Source organism: Oryctolagus cuniculus, chromosome 6, assembly GCF_964237555.1.
Source record: "Oryctolagus cuniculus chromosome 6, mOryCun1.1, whole genome shotgun sequence".
In the NCBI taxonomy this organism is placed as follows: Eukaryota; Metazoa; Chordata; class Mammalia; order Lagomorpha; family Leporidae; genus Oryctolagus; species Oryctolagus cuniculus.
The window spans coordinates 66,684,756-66,711,350 of NC_091437.1; the positions used below are offsets into that span (position 1 = coordinate 66,684,756).

General features: G+C 38.6%; 1 protein-coding gene across 6 annotated transcripts in view; it reads right to left on the minus strand.

The window, feature by feature from the left end:
- The window catches only part of LOC103352426 (POTE ankyrin domain family member A), a 204,348-nt gene that overhangs the window by 35,103 nt on the left and 142,650 nt on the right, over positions 1–26,595 (minus strand). For all 6 annotated transcript variants that reach the window (XM_051833797.2, XM_051833798.2, XM_051833795.2 and 3 more), the window contains 2 exons: positions 5,779–5,905; positions 5,429–5,469 (listed from right to left, as the gene is read on the minus strand). In XM_051833797.2, the coding sequence (XP_051689757.2) occupies positions 5,429–5,469; positions 5,779–5,905 (168 nt within the window). The remainder of the gene's footprint in view (positions 1–5,428; positions 5,470–5,778; positions 5,906–26,595) is intronic.

Genomic DNA, 26,595 nt, shown 5'->3' on the forward strand with positions numbered 1-26,595 from the left:
ACTTATGGGATACAGCAAAAGCAGTATTGAGAGGTAAGTTTATAGCAATAGGGGCCTATATCAAGAAATTGCAAAGGTACCAAATAGATGAGCTTTCAGTGCATCTCAAGGATCTAGAAAATCTGCAGCAAACCAGAACCAAATCTAGTAGGAGAAGAGAAATAATTAAAATCAGAGAAGAAATCAACAGGATTGAATCCAAAAAAACATTACAAAAAATCAGCCAAATGAGGAGCTGGTTTTTTGAAAACATAAACAAAATTGACACCCCATTGGCCCAACTAACTAAAACAAGAAGAGAAAAGACCCAAATCAATAAAATCAGAGATGAAAAAGGAAACGTAACAACAGACACCACAGAAATAAAAAGAATCATCAGAAATTACTACAAGGACCTGTATGCCAGCAAACAGGAAAATCTATCAGAAATGGATAGATTCCTGGACACATGCAATCTACCAAAATTGAACCAGGAAGACATAGGAAACCTAAATAGACCCATAACTGAAACAGAAATTGAAACAGTAATAAAGGCCCTCCCAACAAAGAAAAGCCCAGGACCAGATGGATTCACTGCTGAATTCTGCCAGACATTTAAAGAACTAATCCGATTTCTTCTCAAACTATTCAGAACAATCGAAAAAGAGGGAATCCTCCCAAACTCTTTCTATGAAGCCAGCATCACCTTAATCCCTAAGCCAGAGAAAGATGCAGCACTGAAAGAAAATCATAGACCAATATCCCTGATGAACATAGACGCAAAAATCCTCAATAAAATTCTCGCCAATAGAATACAACAACACATCAGGAAAATCATCCACCCAGACCAAGTGGGATTTATCCCTGGTATGCAGGGATGGTTCATCATTGGCAAATCAATCAATGTGATTCACCACATTAACAGACTGCAAAAGAAAATCCATTTGATTATCTCAATTGATGCAGAGAAAGCATTCGATAAAATTCAACACCCTTTCATGATGAAAACTCTAAGCAAATTGAGTATAGAAGGAACATTCCTCAATACAATCAAAGCAATTTAGGAAAAACCCACGGCCACATTCCTATTGAATGGGGAAAAGTTGGAAGCATTTCCACTGAGAGCTGGCACCAGACAGGGATGCCCACTCTCACCACTGCTATTTAACATAGTTCTGGAAGTTTTAGCCAGAGCCATCAGACAAGAAAAAGAATTTAAAGGAATACAAATTGAGAAGGAAGAACTCAAACTATCCCTCTTTGCAGATGATATGATTCTTTACTTAGAGGATCCAAAGAACTCTACTAAGAGACTATTGGAACTCATAGAGGAGTTTGGCAAAGTAGCAGGATATAAAATCAATGCACAAAAATCAACAGCCTTTGTATACACAAGCAATGCCATGGCTGAGAAAGAACTGCTAAGATCAATCCCATTCACAATAGCTACAAAAACAATCAAATACCTTGGAATAAACTTAACCAAAGACGTTAAAGATCTCTACGATGAGAATTACAAAATCTTAAAGAAAGAAATAGAAGAGGATACCAAGAAATGGAAAAATCTTCCATGCTCATGGATCGGAAGAATCAACATCATCAAAATGTCCATTCTCCCAAAAGCAATTCATAGATTCAATGCAACTCCAATCAGGATACCAAAGACATTCTTATCAGATCTAGAAAAAATGATGCTGAAATTCATATGGAGGCACAAGAGACCTCGAATAGCTAAAGCAATCTTGTACAACAAAAACAAAGCCGGAGGCATCACAATACCAGATTTCAGGGCATACTACAGGACAGTTGTAATCAAAACAGCGTGGTACTGGTACAGAAACAGATGGATAGACCAATGGAACAGAATTGAAACACCAGAAATCAACCCAAACATCTACAGCCAACTTATATTTGATCAAGGATCTAAAACTAATTCCTGGAGCAAGGACAGTCTATTCAATAAATGGTGCTGGGAAAATTGGATTTCCACGTGCAGAATCATGAAGCAAGACCCCTACCTTACACCTTAGACAAAAATTCACTCAACATGGATTAAAGACCTAAATCTATGACCTGACACCATCAAGTTATCAGAGAACATTGGAGAAACCCTTCAAGATATTGGCACAGGCAAAGAGTTTCTGGAAAAGACCCGGGAGGCACAGGCAGTCAAAGCCAAAATCAACTATTGGGATTGCATCAAATTGAGAAGTTTCTGTACTGCAAAAGAAACAGTCAGGAGAGTGAAGAGACAACCGACAGAATGGGAAAAAATATTTGCAAACTATGCAACAGATAAAGGGTTAATAACCAGAATCTACAAAGAGATCAAGAAACTCCACAACATAAAAACAAACAACCCACTTAAGAGATGGGCCAAGGACATCAATAGACATTTTTCAAAAGAGGACATCCAAATGGCCAACAGACACATGAAAAAATGTTCAAGATCACTAGCAATCAGGGAAATGCAATTCAAAACCACAATGAGGTTTCACCTCACCCCGGTGAGAATGGCTCACATTCAGAAATGTTCCAACAACAGATGCTGGAGAGGATGTGGGGAAAAAGGGACACTAACCCACTGTTGGTGGCAATGCAAACTGGTCAAGCCACTATGGAAGTTAGTCTGGAGATTCCTCAGAAACCTGAAGATAACCCTACCATTCAACCCAGCCATCCCACTCCTTGGAATTTACCCAAAGGAATTAAATTGGCAAACAAAAAAGCGGTCTGCACCCTAGTGTTTATTGCAGCACAATTCACAATAGCCAAGACCTGGAACCAACCTAAATGCCCCCCAACGGTAGACTGGATAAAGAAATTATGGGATATGTACTCTTTAGAATACTAATCCGCAGTAAGAAACAACGAAATCCAGTCATTTGCAACAAAATGGAGGAATCTGGAACACATCATGCTGAGTGAAATAAGCCAGTCCCAAAGGGACAAATACCATATGTTCTCCCTGATCGGTGACAACTGACTGAACACCAAAAAGGAAACCTGCTGAAGTGAAATGGACACTATGAGAAATGGTGACTTGATCAGCATAGCCCTGACTGTTAATGAACAACTTAATACATTATCCCTCTTAGTATTTTTTGTCTGTTCTACTTAATATGACTGGTTTAATTCTGCAATTAATACACAGTTATTCTTAAGTGTTCAAATTTAACTGAAATGTGATCCCTGTTAAACATAAGAGTGGGAATGAGGGAAGAGATATATAATTTGGGACATGCACAAGCTGACTTGCCCCAAATGGTAGAGTTAGAAACATACCAGGGGACTCCAATTCAATCCCATCAAGGTGGCATGTACCAATGCCATCTCACTATTCCAAGTTATCAATTTTAGTTCACAATTGATCATAATGAAAGGACTGAGAGTCAAAGGGAGCACTTAAACAAGTCTAGTACCTGCTAATACTAACCGATAGAATAAATAAAGGGGAGAGTGATCCAACATGGGAAGCGAGATACTCAGCAGACTCATAGAATGGCAGATGTCCTAAACAGCACTCTGGCCTCAGAATCAGCCCTAAAGTCATTCCGATCTGGCTGAAAAGCCTATGAGAGTATTTCAGGCATAGAAAGCCAAGACACTCTGGCAAAAATAAAATAAAATAAAATAAACCTAAATGAAAGATCTCTGCGAGTGTGATCCCAGTGGAAAGAACAGGTCTTCAAAGAAGGAGGTACCTTTCTCTGAAGGGAGGACAGAACCTCCACTTTGACTACGACCTTGTCTAAACAAGATAAGAGTCGGAGAACTCAAAAGTCTTCCATAGCCTTGGAAACTCATGACTGGAGCATAGGGAGATTACTGATGCCATAAACAAGAGTGTCAATTGGTAAAGTCAACAACAGGAGTCACTGTGCACTTACTCCTCATGTAGGATCTCTGTCCTTAATGTGCTGTACATTGAGATTTAATGCTATAACTAGTACTCAAACAGTATTTTTCACTTTGTGTTGCTATGGGGGTGCAAACTGTTGAAATCTTTACTTAATGTATACTAAACTGATCCTCTGTAAAAAAAAAAAAAAGGAAAAAGAAATTATCAATTCCCAACTTGACTCTCACTGGGATTAAACATGACAATAGGTCTGATCTGATTTCATCATCATTTAAAAAATCATCTATTATTTTTCACTTTATGTTTCTGTGTGGGAGCAAACTGTTAAAATCTTTACTTAATGTATACTAAACTGATCTTCTGTATATAAAGAGAAACAAAAATGAATCTTGATGTGAATGGAAGGGGAGAGGGAGTGGGAAAGGGGAGGGTTGCGGGTGGGAGGGACGGTATGGGTGGAAGCCATTGTAATCCATAAGCCGTACTTTGGAAATTTATATTCATTAAATAAAAGTTTAAAAAATACCACTATTCAGCACCTACTTGTATTCAAGAATTCAGATGTTTCCAATCTCCTTTCCAGGTGTCACCATAGAAAAATATCTGTATTTTATACTTAACATTACACTAACAAGCTGCTATAAAGGTTCTATATCATGTTATTTTCAAAAATGGTTTCTACTTAGTACAACATCAGGAGAACAGAGTTTTTCTTTTACTCCCACATATTTAACAATACCCACGCTTATCCTTGTACTTAAATATTTCTTGCAGATTTATAGTCAGCATTCTACACACAGTAATAATGCTTTGAAATGTCAGGTATTGTCTTATCAAATTTCAAGTTGTAAAAACAGTATATTCAATAGTGTTCCTCTCAAAATCTCATTCAATTGACAAGGCATCTATAAACAACATAGAATCATTCATTTGGCATTGGTTGAGCTGGAATAACTCTTTACTTTTTAGGCAAACTCAATTTTAAAAGCTGAAGTGATTCCTTGTACCAACTAGGGCCTTTTGTGCATGATGCTACACTGGCTACATTAAATGACTCATTTAAATTAGTAGGACTGCATTGTTGCAAGAGGACAAAACTTACAACATTAATGCATTACTAATTATCTTATGAAATGTAAGGATACAATTCCTAACAGCCCTACACAGATGGGATAAACAAGTCAAAGCTTCCCCTTCAAAGGTTATTTGCCCTAGCATCTCACATGCCAGGTTGGACAACTGCACTCAACATGAGAGTTCTGGGTTCCATTCCTGGATCCTGCTCCTGATTACAGAATCCTGCTCAAGTGGACTTAGGAAGGCAGCTCCAGAACTTGTGTCTCTACAACCCATAAGGGGAGCTGGAATGAGTTTCAAGCTCCTGTATCCTGGCTTTAACTTGGCCCTACACTAATCATTGTAGTAATTTGAGGTATGAACCGCTACATGAGACCTCTCTCTGTCTTCTTTCTCTGTCACTCTGCCTCTCAAATAACTTTTAAAAAGTAGAAAAAGAAAAAATGTACCATTTCTACATTTTAATATCATGCAACCCTTACATTTACAAATCATAACAAGAGACAGTACCTCAGAATCACACGGTGATTCTATAGCTTCATCTTCTGATCCTAAGGTAGAATACATATATATAAAATGTTGTTACAGATTCATTAATAAGCATATTTATAACTGTGAATTATATACATACAAACATGCTTATCTCCATTCAAAACATTTCAATAAACTATAAATAACATCAAGAAAGAATTTCACAGGGTTGAAGCAGTTTCAGGAAGGAGAAATGGTCAAATAAAAAAAGATAGCAAAAAGAAAAACACTAAAAAATGGATAGCAAAAGAAAAACAAAATTTGGAGCTATGCATTTCAGTTCATACAACAGCATATAAATAGAAATTTAGTGATATAAACTCACTTACCACTTGTATCAGCTTTGAGGAGTCTATGAACAGAATTTAATTCTTGTATAGTAGCTTGGTCTCCTGGAGCACTTTGGATAGTATTAATATTCTCACTCTTACCACTTGCTGGATGTAATGTGTCTTTCTATAGTGAGAAAAAAAAAACATAACTTCAGCTAACATACTCAATTTCTTAACCACTCAATCAGTAAGAAATTTAGTATGCCTTCCATCTTATAGGCATACATTTACAAAAGCTAAATAAAGCAGAGGGCACTTCCTGCCATATGTTCAAGAGGGGATATATAGCAAAATAGGAAAGTACAAAAATGTATAATTCAACATTTCTACCAATGAAGTCAATAAAATATAGTAAGGGCAAAAATTAGAGAATCCACAGTTCGAACTTGGAAGCTTAGAAAGCACTGTAAAGTTAGGGCCACATTTTGAAAGATCAAGTGCAAAGTCATAAAGGGCATTCTAGATAGGGCAGCAAGAGCAAAAGGATGGAGTAGGACTCAAGATGGCAAACTAGGGCCTCCAAAGTAGGGAGAAAAATTGAAACATAATTATTGATAATGGGCTAGAGATGTGTACCAAGGATTTAGAACCTACCTACATTTTAACTCTCCCTTTTCACCAAATAAAAGCGTAAATATGCTTTAAAAATTCCATTCTTTCAAGAATATGGTTATATGTGATAACGTCTTCAGTTAGACAAATATCATGTTTGATGCACCCAGAGAACTTAGGCTCCATAACTGGATGAAGACTCGGAATAGGGAAAAAACTCAATCTGACCAGGGAATGAGGATAACCAGAGGCTTGGAGGGTTGAGGTGGAAGGAGGGAATCTGGATAATGGTTACTAAATCAGAGTTAGATTGAAAGGGCAACAGAGTCATGGGGACATTTTATTTGACAATAACCTTGACACTGTGTGTGTTTGTGTGTGTGTATTAGAAAGGAAGAAACTCCATGCCTCTAATCACAATTTCAAATAAGGTAAAATATTGATGACAGTGAGTTTTTTAAAGATTTATTTACTTATTTTTTTATTTACTTAATTATTTGAAAGGCAGAGTTACAAAGAGGCCGGGGAGGGCAGAGAAAAGGAGGAGGAGGAGGAGGAGGAGAAGAAGAAGAAGAAAGAGGGAGAGAGAGAGAAAGAGGTCTTCTACCCACTGGTTCACTCCCCAGATGGTCGCAACAGATGGAGCAGGGTTGATCTAAAGCCAGAGCCAGGAGTTTCCTCTGAGTCTCCCACTCTGGTGCAGGAACCCAAGCACTTGAGCCATCTTCCACTGCTTTCCCAGGCAATAGCAGAGAGCTGGCTCAGAAGTGGAGCAGCTGGGACTCGAACCAGTACCCACATGGGATGCTGGCACTGCCATGGTAGCTTTACCCGCTAGGCCACAGCGCTGGCACTGATGACAGTCTTTTGACTGAATATATGTATTGAAATGACACATGGTATTCCATAATGTGTCCAGTTTTATTAATAAAAACTGTATTAAAATTAGAGCAGAGAAAATCAGAAAAAGAACTTAGTGTCAAGAAGATAAATATTTGCACTACACACTAATATAGCAAGATTAAATGTTGCAAACCTACACTGAATTCTGAAATTTGGAAAATAAATGAGGGAAGAAATCATTAAATTCATTTTTTAAACTGTACATATCAAAATTCATATCAAGGGTATAAAATATAAGGGCCAATATTGTGATAAGCAGGTTAAGCTGCCACATGCAATGACATTATCCCATGAGCACTGGTTTTAGTCTCAGCTTCTCCACTTCTTTTTTAACTTATATTCAATAAATATAAATTTCCAAAGTACAACTTTTGGAATGTAGCAGCTTTTTCCCCCATAACCTCCTTCCCACCTGCAACCATCCCCTCTCCCACTCTCTCTCCTATCCCATTCTTCACCAAGATTCATTTACAATTCTCTTTAGATACAGAAGATCGATTTAGTATATACTAAGTAAAGATTCAACAGTTTGCACCCACACAGAAACACAAAGTGTAAAATACAGTTTCAGTACTAGTTATAGCATTAATTCACATTGAACAACACATTAAGAACAGAGATACCACATGAGGAGTAAGTGCACAGTGACTCCTGTTGTTGACTTAACAACTGACACTCTTGATTATGGTGTCAGTAATCCCCCTAGGCTCTTGTCATGAGTTGCCAAGGCAATGGAAGTCTTTTGAGTTCGCTGATTCCGATCTTTTATAGACAAGGCCATGGTCAAGGTGGAAGTTCTCTCCTCCCTTCAGAGAAAGGTACCTCCTTCTTGGATGGCCCATTCTTTCCACTGGAATATCACTCACAGAGATCTCCCATTTAGGACTTCTTTTTTTTCCAGATTGTCTTGGCTTTCCATGCCGAAAATACTCTCATGGGCTTTTTAACCAGATCCAAATGCCTTAAGGGCTGATTCTGAGGCCAGAGTGCTATTTAGGACATCTGTCATTCTATCAGTCTGCTTTGTATACCACTTCCCATGTTGGATAGTTCTCTCCCTTTTTTATTCTATCAATTAGTATTAGCAGACACTAGTCTTGTTTATGTGATCCCTTTGAATCTTAGACCTATCAGTATGATCAATTCTGGACTGAAACTGATCACTTGGACTAGTGAGATGGCATTGGTACATGCCACCTTGATGGGATTGAATTGGAATCCCCTGGAATGTTTCTAACTCCACCATTTGGAGCAAGTCCGATTCAGCATGTCCCAAACTGTACATCTCCTCCTTCTCTTGTTCTCACTCCTATATGTAACAGAGATCACTTTTCAGTTAATTTAAACACCTAAAAATAATTGTGTGTTAACTAAAGAGTTCCACCAGTGGTATTAAGTAGAACAAAAACTACTAAAAAAAACAATAGTAAGCTGTTCCTCGACAGTCAGAACAAGTGCTGATTAAGTCACTGTTTCTCATAGTGTCCATTTCACTTCAACAGGTTTCCTTTTTGGTGTTCAGTTAGTTGTCATCAATCAGGGAGAACATATGATATTTGTCCCTTTGGGGCTGGCTTCTTTCACTCAGCAGGATGTTTTCCAGATTCTTCCATTTTTGTTGAAAATGACTGCATTTAATTTATTTACTACTGTATAGTATTCTATAGAGTACATTTCCCATAATTTCATTATCCAGTCTTCTGTTGATGGGCATTTGGGTTATTTCCAGGTCTTGGCTATTGTGAATTGAGCTGCAATAAACATTAAGGTGCAGACAGATCATTTATTTGCCAATTTAATTTCCTTTGGGTAAATTCCAAGGAGTGGGATGGCTGGGTCGAATGGTAGGGTTATATTCAGGTTTCTGAGGAATCTCCAGACTAACTTCCATAGTGGCTTGACCAGTTTGCATTGCCACCAACAGTGGGTTAGTGTCCCTTTTTCCCCACATCCTCTCCAGCATCTATTGTTGGTAGATTTCTGAATGTGAGCCATTCTAACCAGGGTGAGGTGAAACCTCATTGTGGTTTGATTTGCATCCCCCTGATTGCTAGTGATCCTGAATATTTTTTCATGTGTCTGTTACCCATTTGGAATTCCTCTTTTGAAAAATGTCTATTGAGGTCCTTTGCCCATCTCTTAAGTGGGTTATTTGTTTTGTTGTTGTGAAATTTCTTGATCTCTTTGTAGATTATGGTTATTAATCCTTTATCTGTTGCATAGTTTGCAAATATTTTTCCCGTTCTGTCAGTTGCCTCTTCACTTTCCTGTTTCTTTTTCAGTACAGAAACTTCTCAATTTGAAGCAATCCCAATAGTTAATTTTGACTTTGACTGCCTGTACTTCCGGGGTTTCCAAGAAGTCTTTACAGGTGCAAATATCTTACAGGGTTTCTCCAATTGTCTCCAATAATTTGATGGTGTCAGGTTGCAGATTTAGATCTTTAATCGATTTTTCTGTAGGGTGTAAGGTAGGGGGTCTTGCTTCATGATTCTGCACGTGGAAATCCAGTTTTCTCAGCACCATTTGCTGAATTGACTGTCCTTGCTCCTGGAATTGGTTGTAGATCCTTGATCAAATATAAGTTGGCTGTAGATGTTTGGGTTGATTTCTGGTGTTTCAATTCTGTTCCATTGGTCTATCCATCTGTTTCTGTACCAGTACCACGCTGTTTTGATTACACTGTCCTGTAGTATGTCTTGAAATCTGGTATTGTGATGCCTCCGGTTTTGTTTTTGTTGTACAAGATTGCTTTAGCTATTCGAGGTCTCCTGTGTCTCCATATGAATTTCAGCATCATTTTTTCTAGATCTGAGAAGAATTTCTTTGGTATTTTGATTGGTATCACATTAAATCTATAAATTGCTTTTGGGAGAATGGACATTTTGATGATGTTGATTCTTCCAATCCATGAGCATGGAAGATTTTTCCATTTTTAGGTATCATCTTCTATTACTTTTTTTATTAACTTTTATTTAATGAATATAAATTTCCAAAATACGATTTATGGATTACAATGGCTTCCCCCCCATACCGTCCCTCCCACCCACAATCCTCCCCTTTCCCACTCCCTCTCCCCTCCATTCACATCAAGATTCATTTTCGATTATCTTAATATACAGAAGATCAGCTTAGTATACATTAAGTAAGGATTTCAACAGTTTGCTCCCACACAGAAACATAAAGTGAAAAATAATAGATGATTTTTTTAAATGATGATGAAATCAGATCAGACCTATTGTCATGTTTAATCCCAGTGAGAGTCAAGTTGGGAGTTGATAATTTCTTGTTTTTTATTACTTTTTTTTTATTTAATAATTCTCATTGTAGAGATCTTTGACATCCTTGGATAACTTTATTCCAAGATTTCTGATTGTTTTGTAGCTATTGTGAAAGAGATTGATTTTAGCACTTTTTTCCCAGCTGTGGCAATGCCTGTGTACACAAAAGCTGCTGATTTTTGTGCATTGATTTTATATTCTGCTACTTTGCCAAACTTCTATGCATGTCAACAGTCTCTTAGTAGAGTTCTTTGTAGCCCCTAAATAATCATATCATTGCTTAGAATTTTCATCATGAACGGGTGTTGTATTTTACCGAATGCTTTCTCTGCATCTATTGAGATAATCATATGGTTTTTCTTCTGCAGTCTGTTAATGTGGTGTATCACATTGATTGTTTTACAAAGAACCATCCCTAAGAACAGGTCTTCAAAGAAGGAGGTACCTTTCTCTGAAGGGAGGAGAGAACCTCCACTTTGACTATGACCTTGTCTAAACAAGATAAGAGTCGGAGAACTCAAGGGGCTTCCATAGCCTTGGAAACTCATGACTGGTGCATAGGGAGATTACTGATGCCATAAACAGGAGTGTCAATTGGTAAAGTCAACAACAGGAGTCACTGTGCACTTACTCCTCATGTAGGATCTCTGTCCTTAATGTGCTGTACATTGAGGCTTAATGCTATAACGAGTACTCAAACAGTATATTTCACTTTGTGTTTCTGTGGGGGTGCAAACGGTTGAAATCTTTACTTAATGTATACTAAACTGATCTTCTGTAAAAAAAAAAAAAAAGAAATTATCAATTCCCAACTTGACTCTCACTGGGATTAAACATGACAATAGGTCTGATCTGATTTCATCATCATTTAAAAAATCATCTATTATTTTTCACTTTATGTTTCTGTGTGGGAGCAAACTGTTGTAATCCTTACTTAATGTATACTAAGCTGATCTTCTGTATATTAAGATAATCGAAAATGAATCTTGATGTGAATGGAAGGGGAGAGGGAGTGGGAAAGGGGAGGGTTGTGGGTGGGAGGGACGGTATGGGGGGGAAGCCATTGTAATCCATAAATCGTACTTTGGAAATTTATATTCATTAAATAAAAGATAAAAAAAAATGAACCATCCCTGCATACCAGGGATAAATCCCACTTGGTCTGGGTGGATGATCTTTCTGATGTGTTGTTGCATTCTATTGGCCAGAATTTTATTGAGGATTTTTGCATCTATGTTCGTCAGGGATATTGGTCTGTAATTCTCTTTCAATGCTGCATCTTTTTCAGGTTAAGGAATTAAGAAGATGTTGGATTCATAGAAAGAGTTTGGGAGGATTCCCTCTTTTTTGATTGTTCTGAATAGTTTGAGAAGAAATGCAGTTAGTTCTCCTTTAAATGTCTGGTAGAATTCAGCAGTGAATCCATCCAGTCATAGGCTTTTCTTTGATTAGAGGGGCTTTATTACTGATTTAATTTCTGTCTCAGTTATGGGTCTGTTAAGGTTTTCTATGTCTTCCTGGTTCAATTTAGGTAGGTTGCATGTGTCCAGGAATCTATCCATTTCTGATAGATTTCCCTGTTTGCTGGTGTACAACTCTGTAAAAATTTCTGATGACTCTTTATTTCTGTGGTGTTTGTTGTTACATTCCCTTTTTCATCTCTGATGTTATTGATTTGGGTATCTTCTTTTTTTAGTTAGTTGGGCCAGTGCTGTGTCAATTTTGTTTTTTCATTTTTTTTTATTTTAAAAACCAGCTCTTCATTTGGCTGATCTTTTGTAATTTTTCTTTATTCAATCTTGTTTATCTCTTCTCTGATTTTAATTATTTCTCTTCTACTAGATGTGGGTCTGGTTTGCTGCAGTTTTTCTAGATCCTTGAGATGCATTGAAAGCTCATTTAATTGGTGCCTTTCCAATTAATTGAGGTAGGCACCTATTGCTCTAAACTCCTCTCTTAACACTGCTTTTGCTGCATCCCAAAATTTTTCATATTTTCTGTTGTTATCCTTATTTAGTTAAAGAAAGTTTTGGATTTCTCTTTTGATTTCTTCTATGCCCACTTTTCATTCAGGAGCATGTTGTTCAGTTTCCATGTGTTTGCATATGCTCTAGGGATTCCTGAGTTGCTAATTCCCAACTTCATTCCTCTATGGTCTGAGAAGCTGCATGGTATGATTCTAATTCTTTTGAATTTGCTGAGACTTGCTTTATCGCCTAATATACGGTCAATCCTAGAGTTGGTTCCATGTACTGCTGAGAAGAATGTAAATTCTTTAAAGTAGGATAAAGTTATGTAGATATCTGTTAGATCCATATGGGCTATAAAGTCATTTAAATCTTCTGTATCCTTGTTGAACTTCTGTCTGGTTGATCTGTCTATTTCTGAGAGTGGAGTATTGAAGTCCCCCAGTACTATTGTATTGGGGTCTAAGTCGCCCTTTAAGTCCCTTAACAAATCTTTTAAATAAACCAGTGCCCTGTAATTAGGTGCATATACATTGATAATCATTATATCTTCCTGCTGAATTGATCCCTTAATCATTATATAGTGCCCCTCTTTGTCTCTCTTAACAGTTTTTGTGTTAAAGTTTATGTTTGTCTGATATTAAGATGGCTACGCCCACTCTTTTTTCATTTCTGTTGGCATGGTATATCTTTTTCCGGCCTTTCACTTTCCGTCTGCCTGCATCTTTGTTGGAAAGATGTGTTTCTTGTAAGCAGCAAATAGATGGGTTTTGTTCCTTAATCCATTCAGCCAGTCTGTGTCTTTTAACTGGAGAGCTGAGGTCATTTACATTCAATGTGACTATTGATAAGTAGTGAATTTGCCCTGCCATTTTCCCAAAGATATTTTCTAACAAATGCTTTGAACTTCCAATGATCTTTTATTGGGAGGTTTTCTTCCTTTGCTTTCTTTGTATTGATGGCTGTGTTTCTGTGTTTCTCTTTGTAACACATCTTTAAGCATCTATTTCAGGGCTGGATGAGTGCCCACAAATTCTTTCAATTTCTGTTTGCTATGAAAGGTCTTTATTTCACCTTCATTCACAAATGAGAGCTTAGCAGGATATAATATTCTGGGCTGGCAGTTTTTCCCCTTAGTACTTGGGCTATATCTCACCATTCCCTCCTAGCCTGTAGGGTTTCTGATGAGAAGTCAGCTGTGAGTCTAATTGGAAATCCTCTGAGAGTAATCTGACGTTTCTCTCTTGTACATTTTAGAATCTTTATGTTTCACTGTGTTGAGTTTGATTACAATGTGTCGCGGTGAGGATCTCTTTTGGTCATATTTACTAGGGGTTCTATGTGCTTGCTGTACTTGAATATCTCTTTCCTTCTCCAAACACTGGAATTTTTCTGCTAGTATCTCACTAAGACATCCTTCTAACCTTTTCTCTCTCTCCATGCCTTCAGGAACTCCTAGAACTCGAATGCTGGGTTTTTAATAGTATCCTGTAGATTTCCAACAATGTTTTTTAAATTTCTAATTTCTTCTTCTTTTCTTTGGTTTGACTGTATCCTTTCCTGTTCTCTGTCTTCTAAGTCCGATATTCTCTCTTCTGCCTCACTGATTGTGTTTTTAAAGCTCTCAAATATGTTTTTCATTTGTTCTATTGAATTCTTCATTTCCTTTTGGTTTCTTTTCAATATCTCAATTTTGTGTTCTACTAAATTCATCATTTCATTTTTATTTCTCCTGAAGATTTCATTTTCACAAGAGAGATTTTCTCTCCTGTCCTGTATGGATTTATGTAGCTCATGCATTTGTTTTTGATAACTTCTAAATGTTCTTATCATAAATATTTTGAATTCTGTATCTTGCATTTCTTCTATCTCTTCATCTTCATAATCTTGTATTGGAGTGCCATGTTCATTTGGGAGCATCATCTTGTCTTCCTTGTTCTTGTTGACTTTTTTGTGCAATTGTTGTTTGGCATTATGGAGATATTCTTTGGTTTCTTCTTTTTTTTCACTGTGGTTGCTTTATCACTATTCTATAACTCCAGATTAAGTGGACTATCTGCTTTTGGTAAATCTCTAGAGGCTTGTGGTGGGTATGGCCAGAAACTCTGTTCAGTTCTTCAGGGTTAAGGGTGTGCCAAAGGTGACACAACCAGTTTTGGTATGGTAAATCTTCTCTCCTCCTTTTTTTAATTCAGAAGGGAAGTAATTCTGCTCAGCTGAGCTCTTCCCCTGGATTTCAATCGGTGCCTGGGTGCTAGCCCCAGTGGGTATAAATTTCATCTGCTCTGTCCCAAGGACCACACAAAGGATCTGTGCAGTCCTCAGGGTAAGCTCAGATTCCCCTGCAATGTCTCTCACCGGGTTGCCAAGGCTACCAAGTTTGTGGCATCTCACACCAAGACTACTGACGTCTCAGCCACACCTGAATTCTCCCACACACCCTGTTTTTTTTTCACAGTCCAGTTCATAAGCGCCACACATTCACTAGGTCTTAGTCTCCTGTTATTACTACTCCCAACCAGAGTCAATTTTTTCTGTTTGGCTGAGGGTGGGTGGAGCCCTGTTCTGGAGCAGCTGTTACATATGTCCAAAATGGCGCCTGCTCTATTATCTTGCACGCCTTTATAAGGTGTGTGAATAGAGAGAATTATGTCCATACTGTCCCTTTTGTTTTTTTCTCTCCTCTAGTTAGGCTGGTGTACTTTCCACCATGGGGCTTCAAGCCTCGTTCCCTCTAGGCTCTTCCTGCCACTTTTTCACCAGTGTCTTGGGCTACTTTGGTTTCACCTCACCTCTCTTTCCAGTGCTGGTGCAGAGGAGAAGATTCTCAGCAGCTGGGCTCCCGAGCTGTGGGTGCCCGTGTCCTCCACGTAGATCCATCATGTCCCTCTAATTCTGGAAGAGTTCCCTCTGCAGTTTTTTCCCTAAGTCTTCCCTGAGACTTCACTATCTCAATTTTAATTAAACTATCTTTTCCTGGGCTACCAGTGAGATCCCTCCTATTCTGCCATCTTTGAGCCCCCTAAGATTCTCCACTTCCAATCCAGCTCTCTGTTAATGTGTCTGGGAAAGCAGAAGATGGTCCAAATGCTTGGGCCCCTGCAACCCATGTGGGAGATGCACATGGAGTTCCTGACTCCTGGCTTCAGCTTGCCCCAGCACTGTTCAATGTGGCTGCTTCGGGAGTGAACCAGTAGATGGAAGATTCTCTCCCTCTCCCTCTCCCTCTCCCTCTCCCTCTCCCTCTCCCTCTCCCTCTCCCTCTCTGTAACTCTACCTTTCAAATAAAATACCTATGTGAAACAATTTTTAAAATTAACTTATTGCTATGTAGAGAATACTTACTTCTGCTATTTTATGGTAACATGCACTTTTAAGCTTCATGAAAAATTTATTTCTAAGACAAAAATATAATATGTTACCAGATGTTTTTTAAAGATAGTTTTCATTTTTCTAACTATTAGAAGAAATTTCTAAGCAATGAAAGAACAGTGAGGAATTTAACGTCCTTGGTTAAGTTTATTCCAAGGTATTTGATTGTTTTTGCAGCTATTGTGAATGGGATTGATCTTAGAAGTTCTTCCTCAGCCATGGCATTGTCTGTGTATACAAAGGCTGTTGATTTTTGTGCATTGATTTTATGCCCTGCTACTTTGCTAAACACTTCTATGCATGTCAACAGTCTCTTAGTTAGATAATCATACGGTTTTTCTTCTGCAGTCTGTTAATGTGCTGTATCACATTGATTGTTTTGCGCACATTAAACCATCCCTGCATACCAGGGATAAATCCCACTTGGTCTGGGTGGATGATCTTTCTGATGTGTTGTTGCATTCTACTGGCGAGAATTTTATTGAGGATTTTTGCATCTATGTTCATTAGGGATATTGGTCTGTAATTCTCTTTCAGTGCTGCATCTTTTTCTGGCTTAGGAATTAAGGTGATGCTGGCTTCATAGAAAGAATTTGGGAGGATTCCCTCTTCTTCGATTGTTCTGAATAGTTTGAGAAGAATTGGAGTCAGTTCTTCTTTAAATGTCTGGTAGAATTCAGCAGTGAATCCATCTGGTCCTGGGCTTTTCTTTGTTGGGAGGGCCTTTATTCCTGTTTCAATTTCTGTCTCAGTTATGGGTCTGTTTAGGTTTTCAATGTCTTCCTGGTTCAATTTAGGTAGGTTGCATGTGTCCAGGAATCTATCCATTTCTGATAGACTTCCCTGTTTGCTGGCATACAAGTCCTTGTAGTAATTTCTGATGATTCTTTTTATTTCTGTGGTGTCTGTTGTTACGTTTCCTTTTTCATCTCTGATTTTATTGATTTGGGTCTTTTCTCTTCTTGTTTTAGTTAGTTGGGCCAATGGGGTGTCAATTTTGTTTATTTTTTTCAAAAAACCAGCTCCTCGTTTGGCTGATTTTTTGTAATTTTTTTTTGATTCAATCCTGTTGATTTCTTCTCTGATTTTAATTATTTCTCTTCTCCGACTAGATTTGGGTCTGGTTTGATGCAGATTTTCTAGATCCTTGAGGTGAATTGAAAGCTCATCTATTTGGTGCGTTTCCAATTTCTTGATGTAGGCACCTATTGATATAAACTTTCCTCTTAACACTGCTTTTGCTGCGTCCCATAAGTTTTGGTATGTTGTTCTGTTATCCTCATTTACTTCCAGAAAAATTTTGATTTCTCTTTTGATTTCTTCTATGACCCATTGTTCATTCAGGAGCATGTTGTTCAATCTCCATGTGTTTCTGTATGCTCAAGGGATTCCTGAGTTGCTAATTTCCAACTTCATTCCTTTATGGTCTGAGAAGCTGCATGGTATGATTCTAATTCTTTTGAATTTGCTGAGACTTGCTTTATGGCCTAGTATGTGGTCAATCCTAGAGAAGGTTCCATGTACTGCTGAGAAGAATGTAAAATCTTTAGCTGTAGGATTGAAAGTTCTGTAGATATCTGTTAGATCCATTTGGGCTATAGTGTCGTTTAAATCTACTGTATCCTTGTTGATCTTCTGTCCTGTTGATCTGTCTATATCTGAGGGTGGGATATTGAAGTACACCAGTACTATTTTATTGGGGTCTAAGTCTCCCTTTAAGTACCTTAACAAATCTTTTAGATAAACTGGTGCCCTGTAGTTAGGTGCATATACATTGATAATTGTTATATCTTCTTTTTGTAATGATCCCTTAATCATTATGTAGTGTCCCTCTTTGTCTCTCTTAACAGTTTTTGTGGTAAAGTTTATGTTCTCCGATATTAAGATGGCTACGCCTGCTCTTTTTTCATTTCTGTTGGCATGGTATATCTTTTTCCAGCCTTTCACTTTCAGTCTGTATGGATCTTTGTTGGAAAGATGTGTTTCTTGTAAGCAGCATATAGATGGGTTTTGTTCCTTAACCCAATCAGCCAATCTGTGTCTTTTAACTGGACAGTTCAGGCCATTTACATTCAAGGTGACTATTAATAAGTGGTAACTTTGCCCTGCCATTTGCCAAAGATATTTTCTAATATATGCTTTGAATTCCCTGTGATCTTTTGCTGTGAGGTTTCCTTCCTTTATCTTCTTTCATATTGATGACCGTGTTTCTGTGTTTCTGTGTGCAACACATCTTTAAGCATCTTTTGCAGGGCTGGATGAGTGGCGACAAATTCTTTCAATTTCTGTTTGTTATGAAAAGTCTTTATTTCACCTTCATTCACAAATGATAGCTTTGCAGGATATAATATTCTGGGCTGGCAGTTTTTCTCTCTTAGTACCGGGGCTATATCTCGCCATTCCCTCCTAGCTTGTAGGGTTTCTGATGAGAAGTCAGCTGTGAGTCTGATTGGAGATCCTCTGAGAGTAATCTGACGTTTCTCTCTTGCACATTTTAGGATCTTTTCTTTATGTTTCACTGTGGAGAGTTTAATTACAACGTGTCGTGGTGAGGATCTCTTTTTGTCGTGTTTATTAGGGGTTCTGTGGGCTTCCTGTACTAGGATTTCTCTGTCCTTCTCCAAACCTGGGAAATTTTCTGCTAATATCTCACTAAAAAGGCCTTCTAATCCTTTCTCCCTCTCCATGCCTTCAGGAACTCCTAGAACCCGAATGTTGGGTTTTTTTAATAGTATCCTGCAGATTCCTGACAATATGTTTTAGATTTCTAATTTCCTCTTCTTTTCTTTGGTCTGACTGTATCCTTTCCTGTTCTCTGTCTTCTAAGTCCGATAATCTCTCTTCTGCTTCACCCATTCTGTTTGTAAGGCTCTCTAATGTGTTTTTCATTTGATCTATTGAATTCTTCAATAGATGATTTCTATTGAAGTGATGAGAAATCAAATGATGATTTCTCATCACTATCACAGTTTCCTGTAGTACTAGTTGTTTCATTTCATTTTGATTCCTCCTTAATATTTCATTTTCACGAGAGAGATTTTCTATCTTGTCCATTAAGGATTTCTGTAGTTCAAGAATTTGTTTTTGAGAACTTCTTAATGTTCTTATTAATTTTTTGAGATCTGCTTCTTGCATTTCTTCTATGTCATCATCTTCATAATCTTGAATTGGGATGTCTTTTTCATTTGAGGGCGTCATGGTGACTTCCTTGTTTTTATTACCTCGGTTTTTGCGTTTGTTATTTGGCATATTGGAGATATTTGGTTTCTTCACTGTGGTGCTTTTTCTTGTTATACTATGACTCTAGATTAAGTGGACTGTCTGTTTTTGAGGGAGCCTTAGAGGCTTGGGATGGGTGTGACCTGAGAGCTCTGTTTGGTGTGCCAAAGGTGACACTCCCAGGTTAGGCGTGGTAAACCTCTCTCCCTCTTTTTTTGATTCAAAAGGGAAGTAATTCCGCACAGCTGAATGAAGTTGGTGGTAGTTAGCAGGCAAATGATATACCCACAGGAGCCAGAGATCGGAAGCTCTTTCCCAAGGACCACACAGGGAATCTGTTCGGCCCTCAGAGTGGGCTCAAATTCTCCTTCAGTCTCCCACTGGGTTGCCAAAGTTATGGAATTGTAGCGTCTCTGGAGAGTACTCACGTGAATTCCGTGAGTTCTCTCCCCCACCATCTCTTTTGTCACAGTCTCAGTTCAGTAGCACCACAAATTTACTAGGTCCTAATCTCCTGTTAATTCGCCCCGCCCAGAGTCAGGTTGTTCTGGTGGGCTCAGGGCTGGTGCAGACCTGAGGTCGCTCTGCTTATGACGTATGTCCAAGATGGTGCCTGCTCTTTATGTCTTGCTCGCCCTTGAGAGGTGAGCGGAGAGAGAGAAACCCATGTCCGTACCAGTCACCTTTTTTTTTTCTCTCTCTCTCTCTTCCAGTTAGCCTGGTGAACTTTCCCCCCTCCCCGGGGGTCGTTCCCTCTAGTCTCCTCTCTCTGCTTGCCTGCCGGTGTCTCAGGCTATTGAGGTTCGGCTCACTTCACATTCCAGCGCTGGTGTGTTGAGTCTGCCGCTGGTGTCCCGAACTGTGGGCTCCCATGCTCTCCACGCAGGTCCACTGTGAATCACGCGTTCCGGAAGAGTTTCTTCTGCTGTTTCCTCCCCTACTCTTCCTTGAACCTGCAGTATCTCCACTTTTATTAAACTATCTCTCCCCGGACTATCAGTGTGCTCCCTTCCTATTCCGCCATCTTGCCTCCTCCCTAAAACTCTTAAGGGAAAACTGATCAAATGACAATGTAGTCAGAAAATCTTTCCTTTATGTAATGTCTCAATAATGGTAATCAAATGCAAGCAGGAGGTATGTATTCAATTCTTTCCCAACTAATATGTACCTTCAACAGCATACAGAAATTCTTAATAAGAAGATACTAATAAGGATGGTTATTGATTTAACTTCTAAAATGTGCCAGGTCCTTTTACCATTAACTTTTCCACAAGAGATAACATAAAAATTACTATGATTATGCTTGCCCCACTTTGTAATTGCTACTCATTCTCAAATGCTAAATAATATAATGTCTAGGAGAGACTAGAGATCAATGATGGCTGATTAGGCCCCACACTCACCTCTACCATGGGGGAGTACAGGAATGACAAAGGAGTGGGTTTCTAAGGGACTGACTGGTGGTTAAGTTCAGAAGGAAAGAAGGAGAACTCTAAACAGTAAAGAGACTCAGAAACTCAACATCCAGAGAATAAAGAGCAAAGTACACTGTAGCTCTCAACCTGTGTCTCTGGCCCCCGAGGACACCATCTTTCAGAGAAAAAGTAAGCAAAAGGTTCTGCAACCTCCACCATCACCACAGACCAGCAACCCCAAGTACCGAATTCCACAATCCTCACTGGATTCTGATCGACTTTAGAAAGCTCTCTGGGGTTTAAGCAACTGCTTTGCTCCAGAAAAGGAATTCAAGATGGACGCCTGCAAAGACCCATACCCAAGTTGTTGCAGGACCACCACAGCTACACTTCATTCTATCTGAGAAGACAGCATTTCATTCTATCTTAAACTACCCTTATCTGTCTTATCTTATTCTATCACTACCAAAAGCCCTCAGAGCAAGTGCCAGATCACTGTACAAGACAGAGAGCAGGCCCCTGTGCACACTGCAGCTGCACAATTGCAGGGAACAAGCTTCAGAGATATGCTAACTTGTTCTGAATGATCTAGGGAACTCCCCCTTCGCTTCCTGGGCTTTGGCATCAGCAGTAGCTGATACAGAACCCCAGAGGACAAGACTGGAAGAAGTCCAAGTCCCCTTCTAATATCTCATAGCACACAGTACTCAGTGGCCAGGGCACAAACCTCAGCATCACTCTCCCATGCCCTGTAGGAAGATGGATCAGTCCCTTCTGTGTCCTGCAACTCTGAGACTGTAGCTGTTCTTGCAACAATTCCTACAGTAACTCACACTTAAAGAGGGGCCAGGAGGACGATATTATGCATTCCTCTGCTTCGCACTGGCATCTGACAATCAATGATCCCCAGCATAGCCTGTGCTTCCCCTGTGAGATCTGAACCCCCACGTATGCTCTTTTTACTTTTTTTATTTAAGGTAAATAAATTTATTTCATATATGCAAGCTTTAGGAACATAGTGATATTTCCCACCCTAACCTCCATTCTGCCCATGCTCCCACACTTCCTCCTGCTCCTCTCTTATTCCCTTAGTTTTTACAATGATCTGCTTTCAGTTTACTTTACACTCATAAGATTATCCCTACACTAAGTAAAAAGTTCAACAAATAGTAAGAGGGAAAAAAGATTGTTCTTCAAGAGTAGAAACAAGGGCCAAATATCAAAATGTCAAATCACTCCTACACATTATTTGTTTTTCTTATTTTTCCCCAGAAACCTTTTATTTAAGGAATACAAACTTCATGCATTTCATAAATACAACGTTAGGAACACAGTGATTCTTCCCACCTTACCCGCCCTCACACCTACACTCTGACCAATCTTCCTCCTCCCTCTCCTATCCCCATTATTTTTTACTAAGATCTATTTTCAATTATCTTTTTTCTTTGTTTGTTTTTAACTTTTATTTAGTAAATATAAATTTCCAAAGTACAGTTTATGGATTACAATGGATTTCCCCCCCATGACTTCCCTCCCACTCACAACCCTCCCATCTCCCACTCCCTCTCCCATTCCATTGACATCAGATTCATTCTCAATTATCTTTATATACAGAAGATCGATGTAGTATATATTAAGAAAGGATTTCATCAGTTTGCACCAACACAGAACATAAAGTGTAAAATACTGTTTCAGTACTAGTTATAGCATTAATTCACATTGAACAACACACCTAGGACAGAGATCCTACATTAGGATCTCTTCTCATGTGACTCCTGTTGTTGAATTAACAATATGACACCCTTGTTTATAGCATCAATAATATCCCTAGGCTCTAGTCATGAATTGCCAAGGCTATGTAAGCCTTTTGAGTTCGCTGACACCAATCTTTTATAGACAATGTCATATTCAAAGTGGAAGTTCTCTCCTCCCTTCAGAGAAAGGTACCTCCTTCTTTGAAGACATGTTCTTTTTTTTATTTAATGAATATAAATTTCCAAAGTACAGCTTATGGATTACAATGGCTTCCCCCCCATAACGTCCCTCCCACCTGCAACCCACCCCTTTCCCTCTCCCTCCCCGCTTCCATTCACATAAAGATTCATTTTCAATTATCTTTATATTCAGAAGATCAATTTAGCATATATTAGGTAAAGATTTCGACAGTTTGCACCCACATAGCAACACAAAGTGAAAAGTACTGTTTGAGTACTAGTTATAGCATTAAATCACAATGTACAGCACATTAAGGACAGAGATCCTACATAAGGAGTAAGTGCACAGTGACTCCTGTTGTTGACTTAACAAATTGACACTCTTTTTTATGGCATCAGTAATCACCCTGGGCTCTTGTCATGAGCTGCCAAGGCTATGGAAGCCTTTCGAGTTCACCGACTCTGATCATATTTAGACAAGGCCATGGTCAAAGTGGAAGTTCTCTGCTCCCTTCAGAGAAAAGTACCTCCTTCTTTGAGGCCCCGTTCTTTCCACTGGGATCTCACTCACAGAGATCTTTCATTAGGGTTTTTTGCCAGAATGTTTTGGCTTTCCATGCCTGAAATACTCTCATGGGTTTTCAACTAGATCTGCATGACTTAAGGGCTGATTCTGAGGCCAGAGTGCTGCTTAGGACATCTGCCATTCTATGGGTCTGCTGTGTATCTCACTTCCCATCTAGAAACGTTCTCTCCCTCTTTTATTCTATCAGCTAGTAATTGCAGACACTAGTCTTGTTTATATGCTCCCTTTGGCTCTTAGTCCTATCATTATGATCAATTGTGAACAGAAATTGATCACTGGGACTAGTGAGATGGCATTGGTACATGCCACCTTGAAGGGATTGAATTGGAATCCCCTGGTATGTTTCTAACTCTACCGTTTGAGGTAAATCAGCTTGAGCATGTCTTGAATTACACATCACATCCCTCTCTTATTCCCATTCTTATATTTAACAGCAATCACTTTTCAGTTAAGTTTCAACACTTAAGAAGAATTGTGTATTGATTACAGTATTCAACCAAAAGTATTAAGTAGAAAAAAAAAATACTAAGAGGGAAAACGTATTAAGTTGTTCATCAACAGTCAGGGCAAGGGCTGATCAAGTCACCGTTTCTCATATGTGTTCATTTCACTTTAACAGGTTTCCTTTTTGGTGCTCAGTTAGTTGTCACCGATCAGGGAGAATATATTGTATTTGTCCCTTTGGGACTGGCTTATTTCATTCAGTATAATGTTTTCCAAATTCGTAACAGGGATCACTTTTCAGTTAAAAATTAAACACCTAAGAATAATTGTGTGTTAATCACAGAGTTCAACCAACAGTACTAGAACATTTCCCTGATTGCTAGTGATCTTGAACATTTTTTCATGTGTCTGTTGGCCATTTGGATTTCCTCTTTTGAAAAATGTCTAATGAGGTCCTTGACCCATCTCTTAAGTGGGCTGTTTGTGTTGATGTTGCAGAGTTTCTTGATCTCTTTGTAGATTCTGGTTATTAAACCTTTATCTGTTGCATAGTTTGCGAATATTTTTTACCATTCTGTCAGTTGCCTCTTCACTTTCCCATTTCTTTTGAAGTACAGAAACTTTTTAATTTGATGCAATCCCAAATGTTAATTTTGGTTTTGATTGCCTGTGCTTCTGGGGTGTTTTCCAAGAAGTCTTTGACAGTACCTATATCTTGCAGAGTTTTTCCAATGCTCTCTAGTAATTTGATGGTGTTGATGACCCGTTCTTTCCACTGGGATTTCACTCACAGAGATCCTTCATTTTGGTTTCTCTTGTTGTTTTTTTTTTGTTTGTTTTGTTTTTTGTTTTTGTTTTTGTTTTTTCCAGAGTGTCTTGGCTTTCCATGCTGAAAATATTCTCATGGGCTCTTCAGCCAGATCTGAATGCTTTAAGGGCTGATTCTGAGGCCAGAGTGCTTTTTAAGACATCTGCCATTCTATCAGTCTGCTGTGTATCCCGCTTCCCATCTAGATCGGTCTCTCCCTCTTTGATTCTATCACTGAGTATTAGCGGACACTAACCTTATTTGTGTGATCCCTTTGACTCTTAGACCTATCAGTATGATAAACTGTGAACTGAAATTGATCAGGTTGACTAGAGAGATGGCACTGGTACATGCCACCTTGAAGGGATTCTATTGGAACCCCCTCGCACATTTCTATATCCACCATTTAGGACAAGTCTGATTGAGCATGTCCCAAATTGTACATCTCCTACCTCTCTTATTCCAACTCATATTTGACAGGGATCACTTTTCAGTTAAAATTTAAACACCTAAGAATAATAGTGTGTTAATTACAGAGTTCTATCAATAGTATTAAGTAGAAACAAAAAAATAATAACAGGGGTAAAGTACTCAATTGTACATCAACAGTCGGGACAAGATGATCAAGGCACCGTTCTTCATAGTGTCCATTTTACTTCAACAGATTTCCTTTTTCGTGCATGGTTGATTCTCACATATCAGCATGAACATATGATATTTGTCCCTTTGGGACTGGCTTAATTCATTCAGCATGATGTTTTCCAGATTCCTCCATCTTGTTGCAAATGACTGGGTTTCACTGCTTTTGACTGCTGTACTGTATTCTATAGAGTACATGTCCCATAATTTCTTCTTTTAACTTTTATTTAATGAATATAAATTTCCAAAGTACGATTTATGGATTACAATGGCTTCCCCCACATACCGTCCCTCCCACCCACAACCCTCCCCTTTCCCACACCCTCTCCCCTTCCATTCACATCAAGATTCATTTTTGATTATCTTAATATACAGAAGATCAGCTTAGTATACATTAAGTAAGGATTTCAACAGTTTGCTCCCACACAGAAACATAAAGTGAAAAATAATAGATGATTTTTTAAATGATGATGAAATCAGATCAGACCTATTGTCATGTTTAATCCCAGTGAGAGTCAAGTTGGGAGTTGAATATTTCTTTTTTTTTTTTACAGAGGATCAGTTTAGTGTGCATTAAGTAAAGATTTCAACCGTTTGCACCCCCATAGAAACACAAAGTGAAATATACTGTTTGAGTACTCGTTATAGCATTAAGTCTCAATGTACAGCACATTAAGGACAGAGATCCTACATGAGGAGTAAGTGCACAGTGACTCCTGTTGTTGACTTTACCAATTGACACTCCTGTCTATGGCATCAGTAATCTCCCTATGCTCCAGTCATGAGTTTCCAAGGCTATGGAAGCCCTCTGAGTTCTCCGACTCTTATCTTGTTTAGACAAGGTCATAGTCAAAGTGGAGGTTCTCTCCTCCCTTCAGAGAAAGGTACCTCCTTCTTTGAAGACCTGTTCTTTCCACTGGGATCTCACTCGCAGAGATCTTTTGCCAGAGTGTCTTGGCTTTCCATGCCTGAAATACTCTCATGGGCTTTTCAGCCAGATCCGAATGCCTTTAGGGCTGATTCTGAGGCCAGAGTGCTATTTAGGACATCTGCCATTCTATGAGTCTTCTGAGTATCTCACTTCCCATGTTGGATCACTCTCCCCTTTATTTATTCTATCGGTTAGTGTTAGCAGGTACTAGACTTATTTAAGTGCTCCCTTTGACTCTTAGTCCTTTCATTATGATCAATTGTGAACTGAAATTGATCACTTGGAATAGTGAGATGGCATTGGTACATGCCACCTTGATGGGATTAAATTGGAGTCCCCTGATATGTTTCTAACTCTACCATTTGGGGCAAGTCAGCTTGTGCATGTCCCAAATTATATATCTCTTCCCTCATTCCCACTCTTATGTTTAACAGGGATCACATTTCAGTTAAATTTCAACACTTAAGAATAACTGTGTATTAATTACAGAATTAAACCAGTCATATTAAGTAGAACAGACAAAAAAACTACTAAGAGGTATAATGTATTAAGTTGTTCATTAACAGTCAGGGCTATGCTGATCAAGTCACTGTTTCCCATAGTGTCCATTCCACTTCAACAGGTTTCCTTTTTGGTGTTCAGTCAGTTGTCACCGATCAGGGAGAATGTATGGTATTTGTCCCTTTGGGACTGGCTTATTTCACTCAGCATGATGTGTTCCAGATTCCTCCATTTTGTTGCAAATGACTGGATTCCGTTGTTT